At 39.2% G+C, this 5,655-nt stretch overlaps 2 protein-coding genes across 2 annotated transcripts; both read right to left on the reverse strand.

The window, feature by feature from the left end:
* Positions 1-215: 215 nt before the first annotated feature.
* On the reverse strand, positions 216-3,378 carry LOC113350773. Its single transcript, XM_026594895.1, has 6 exons — positions 3,307-3,378; positions 3,025-3,199; positions 2,446-2,766; positions 1,647-1,867; positions 487-634; positions 216-367 (listed from the first exon to the last, which is right to left on the reverse strand). The coding sequence occupies exons 1-6, from the start codon at positions 3,376-3,378 to the stop codon at positions 216-218; spliced, it is 1,089 nt and encodes a 362-aa protein (XP_026450680.1).
* Positions 3,379-3,416: 38 nt separating this feature from the next.
* On the reverse strand, positions 3,417-5,372 carry LOC113350774. The gene is made up of 2 exons (XM_026594896.1): positions 5,102-5,372; positions 3,417-4,876 (listed from the first exon to the last, which is right to left on the reverse strand). Exons 1-2 carry the CDS (start codon positions 5,370-5,372, stop codon positions 3,417-3,419), a joined length of 1,731 nt encoding a protein of 576 aa, XP_026450681.1.
* Positions 5,373-5,655: the final 283 nt, after the last annotated feature.

Genomic DNA, 5,655 nt, shown 5'->3' on the forward strand with positions numbered 1-5,655 from the left:
GATTACCAAATGCAAAAAGATGGTGCTAAACCATAAATGGATGAATGCTTTTGAAAGCAAACAATATTATCAATAGGACAAAAAGATTGGTTAGCACACATGAAAACTATACAGAAAGAAAAGAAAAGGGAAAGAAAATGGATGTTCGATCCATAAGTATGTACACAGGTGGACCGGTTTAGTCCACATAAATAGGGTCTTCCAAGTCCATGGTCTCATCTGGTGGAAGTGGTTCCAGAAAGTGTTTCAATCTCTGACCATTGACCTTGAAGATGATCTTGGTTGCTGGATTTTTCAAGTTCTACAGCTCCATGAGGGAAAACAGTACGTACCACGAATGGTCCGTGCCATCGATAACGTAACTTACCTGGAAAGATATGCAGACGAGTGTTGTACAATGAAACCTTTTGACAGGTGTGAAAGACTTGCGCAGAATGCGTGTCATGAAAAACACTTTCATCTTATGTTTATACATCTTGGCACTACCATAAGCATCATTTCTTATTTCTTCTAACTCACTGAGTTGAAGTTTCCTTTGGGTACCAGCCTTATCAAGATCAAAGTTCAACTTCTTGACAGCCCAATATGCACGATGTTCTAACTCAACAGGTAGATGACAAGCTTTACCACTAGTCTGTAAGGGGACATGCCAATGGGAGTTTTGTATGCAGTTCTATAGGCCCACAAAGCATCATTTAAGCGCAAAGACCAATCTTTCCTAGTTGGATTAACAGTCTTTTCAATAATATGCTTGATTTCCCTATTAGAAACTTCTACTTGGCCATTGGTCTGAGGATGGTATGGGTTGCTACATTATGAGTGATTCCATATTTGCGCATAAGTGATTCAAAAGGTCTATTACAAAAATGACTACCACCATCACTGATTATTGCTCTAGGTGTTCCAAAACGAGAGAAGATGTTTTCTTTTAGAAAAGAAAGAACTACTTTATGGTCATTTATTTTGGAGGCAATGGCTTCTACCCACTTAGAAACATAATCAACAGCAACAAGAATGTACAAATTACCTTCAGAATTAGGAAAGGGACCCATGAAATCAATACCCCATACATCAAACAATTCAATAATCAAAATAGGTTGTAAGAGCATCATGTTTCTTCTTGAGATACTTCCTAATTTCTGGCATCGTTCACAAGCAACACAAAAGGCATGACTATCTTTGAACAATGATGGCCAATAAAAACCACTTTGAAAGATCTTTGCAGCAGTTTTCTTGGCACTAAAATGGCCTCCACATGCATGGTCATGACAGAAAGAGATGACATCTCTTTGTTCAGAATTGGGGACACATCTCCTAATGAGTTGGTCAGGGCAGTATTTAAACAAGTATGGGTCATCCCAAAGGAAACATTTCACTTCAGCCAAGAATTTAGAGCGGTCTTCTTTAGACCAATGCAAAGGCATTCTACCTGTAGCGAGGTAATTAACAATATCAGCAAACCAATGCATTTCAGACACAAGCATCAATTTTTCATCAGGGAATGACTCTCTAATAAGCAAAGATTCATCAATAGAGTCAACATTCAACCTAGACAAGTGATCAGCAACGACATTTTCAGACCCTTTCTTATCTCGAATTTCGAGATTGAACTCTTGTATCAAGAGTATCCATCGAATTAGACGAGCCTTAACATCTTTCTTAGACAGAAGATATTTCAATGCAGCATGGTCAGAATATATGATGACTTTAGATCCTATCAAATAAGATCTAAAGTTATCCAATGCAAACACAACAGCTAGTAATTCTTTCTCAGTGGTGGAATAATTCAGTTGAGCATAATTAAGTGTCTTACTAGCATAGTAGATCACATAAGGAAGTTTGTCTACTCGCTGACCTAAAACAGCTCCTACAGCATAATAAGACGCATCACACATAATTTCAAATGGTAAGGTCCAATCGGGTGGCCTGAGTACAGGGGCAGATGTGAGAAGAGCTTTCAATTGCTCCCATGCTTCCTTACAAGCATCATCAAAGACAAATGCAACATCTTTTGCAAGAAGACTACACAAAGGTCTTGAAATTTTACTAAAATCTTTGATGAATCGCCGATAAAAACCAGCATGGCCCAAGAATGACCTTATCTCCCTCACAGAGCGAGGTTGAGGCAAATGTTGAATGAGATCAACTTTGGCTTTATCTACTTATATGCCTTTTCAGAAATGATGTGCCCTAGAAAGATGCCTGAGTTAACCATGAAATGACATTTTTCCCAATTTAAAACCAAATTCTTTTTCTTACATCGAATCAGCACAAGAGTAAGATGATGCAAACATTCATCAAAATAAGATCCAAAGACAGAAAAATCATACATGAAAATTTCAAGAAATTTATCTACCATGTCAGAAAAGATGCTCATCATGCAACGTTGAAAAGTAACGGGTGCATTACACAACCCAAAAGGCATACGACGATAAGAAAATGTACCATAAGGACAGGTAAATGTGGTATTTGGTTGTTCCTTGGGTGCTATATGAATCTGGTTATAACCCGAATAGCCATCTAAGAAACAATAGTGACTATGTCTTGACAACCTTTTTAGCATTTGGTCAATGAAGGGAAGAGGAAAATGGTCTTTCTTTGTTACTGTGTTCAGATTCCTATAGTCAATACAAACTCGCCATCCCGTGGTTACACGAGTGGGGACTAGCTCATTCATTTCATTCTGAACTGCAGTAATACCAGACTTTTTGGGCGCAACTTGAATGGGATTGACCCATTGGATATCTAGAATTGGGTATATGATACCTGCATCAAGCAATTTCAGAATTTCACCTTTAACAACATCCCTCATGTTGGGGTTAAGTCTCCTTTGCATTTCCATAGATGGTTTAGTATTTTCTTCAAGATTTATATGATGCATGCAAATGGTGGGACTTATACCTTTAAGGTCTGAGATGGTCCAACCTAAGGCCTCCTTATGTTCTTTAAGTACTTCTAAAAGTTTGTTTTCTTGTTCTGTGTCTAAACATGATGCAATAATAACAGGGAAAGTCTTAGAAGAACCTAAGAAAGCATATTTCAAAGTATCAGGCAATGGTTTCAAATCAAGCTTAGGTGGTTCATCAGGAATTGGGGAAGATTCGGAATCAGATAGTGGAAGTGGTTCCATTGCATTCTGCCATTTAGCAATATCCATGGGTGGTACAGATTCAAGCAAAGAGTGAACCTCACTAATGTACTCAGAATCAAAAATATCTAAGTCAAAATTATCTAAACATGCTTGCAAAGGATCCACAGATACGATGTCGGCAATGAGTCTTGGATCAGACTCTCAATCATATTAACCTCATGCAATTCATCATCATCAAAATCCATATGTTGTTGGATAACCCGGAAAACATTTAATTCCACAGTCATGTTTCCAAAAGATAAGTTCACCACTCCATTACGACAGTTTATGATAGCATTGGCGTTGCCAGAAAAGGACGTCCTAAAATGACAGGAATTTGGCAGTCTGGGTTTTGCACAGGTTGAGTATCTAGCACAATGAAGTCCACAGGAAAATAAAATTTATCAACCTTGATTAACACATCTTCAACAATAACACGAGGGATTTTGACATATTTGTCCGCTAACTGTAGCGTAACAGGAGTGGGTTTCAGCTCCCCAAGACCTAATTGCTTATACACAGAATATGGAAAAAGGTTCACACTTGCTCCTAAGTCAAGCAAAGCCCTATCGATCGTATGGTCACCTATAGTGCATATGATAGTTGGACTACCTGGGTCTTTAAACTTAGGTGGAGTTTTGCTTTGAATAATCGAACTTACCTGCTCAGTGAGAAAAGCACGCTTGTGCACATGATGTTTTCTTTTTTGTGTGCAAAGGTCTTTCAAAAATTTAGCATAGGTGAGTATCTGCCTAATTGCTTCGAGAAATGGAATGTTTATGTTTACACGTTTAAACATTTCCAACATCTCATTGTAGTGAGTACCCCATTTTTGTTGTGTCAACCTCTGAGGAAATGGAGCAACAGGTACCTGAGATGGTGCAACATCAGTGGAATTCTTAGAGTCATTATCATGCTCAGATTCCTTCTCCACCACGGTTGTTTTCTGTGGAGTTGTATGCACCGGTGAGTCTGATCTAGACTCGACTGATTGTGGTACACCTACATTGTTATCAACAACCTTACCACTACGAAGAGTAGTGACAGCATTTACCTGATTATGAGAGGACTCATTGCAATTTGAGGTGCTTGCCTGAAATGCAATTTTCTGAAGTTGTTGAGGTTGACTAGGTAGTTTACCTTTTTCTCTCTCGTTTAGTACATCACACATTTGACCGATTTTGAGTTCTAAACTCGCAAGCCTCTGGCCATTTAACTTCTGATATTGCAAAAGGTTTTGATTCATTTGGTTTATACCGTCATCAAAGCTAGGTCTTTTCTCTACAGGGTACTGTGTGTGTGTTTGTACTTGGGGGTTTCTAGGATATGAATATCCTTGGTTATTACTTGGTGTACCCCCTTGTACGGGCCCTTTAGACCACGAGAAATTAGAAATATTCCTCCACCCTGGGTTGTAGGTCTGAGAATAAGGGTTGTTCTCTTGCTTATGATACAAAGCATTAGCCTGCTCAAATCTAGACTCATGAAATGCTTGTAGGTCTGGACAACTATCCACTAGATGCTCTGAACTGTGGCATGCGGCACGAGTGGCCATTTCAATTTGGTCACAGAGAGTAGGGGCAGTAGTTTTCACATTCTTCAGCAGCTCTAGCGCTTCTACTCTCCTAGCCAAGGATGCAACATTAGCTTTTTCTTCAAAATCGGACTCGATTCTATGGACATTAGCTACAGGGCCAGTCTTTTTAGGTTCACGGATGGACTCCCATTGCTGAGTCTTCTCAGCGACTTCGATTAAGAAAGTTCAAGCCTCATCAGCACTTTTTTCAATAAATAAACCATTGCACATTGACTCAACTATGGTTCGGGTGGTAACACCTAGACCTTTATACAAAATTTGCACAAGTCTCCATTTTTCAAAACCATGGTGAGGACATTGGAGCAGTAATTCATTAAATCTCTCCAGATATTTGGCTAAGGTCTCACCTTCTAATTGCACAAAACCATTCAGACTTTGACGAATTGTCGCAGTCTTATGGTTAGGGAAAATTTTTTTGAAAAATTCTTTTGTAAGGTCTTCCCATGAATCCCATGTTCTAATGGACTGTGGTTGTAAGGCATGCAGCCAGGACTTGGCTTTTTCTTTCAAAGAGAAAGGAAACAGTCTCAGTTTGAGGGACTCTTCCGGCATTTGGTTAAAACGCAGATTCCCACAAATATCTTCAAAATCTCTAACATGATGGTAGGGGTTTTCAGCATCAACCCCTCTAAACACAGGGAGCATGTGAATGGTACTTGCCTTAAGTTCAAACTGACCAGCATCAGCTGGTAGAATGATGCACGAGGGCTGGCTTTCCCTTTGGGTACATGTAGTCCTTGAGACTACGGGGTTGGTTTGCTTCTTCACCCATGGTTTCAGATTGGTCAGGGATGTCTACCTCAGAACTAGGTATGTCAACAATCTCTTCTTGGCTAATTCTGACTAGTCTATTTGTTTGGTCTCTAAAGGTTACAATCATAACCTAGCATACATACTAGTTAAATTGCAGAGATGAGAGTTAACAACA

Source organism: Papaver somniferum, chromosome 2 (assembly GCF_003573695.1).
Source record: "Papaver somniferum cultivar HN1 chromosome 2, ASM357369v1, whole genome shotgun sequence".
Classification (NCBI taxonomy): Eukaryota; Viridiplantae; Streptophyta; class Magnoliopsida; order Ranunculales; family Papaveraceae; genus Papaver; species Papaver somniferum.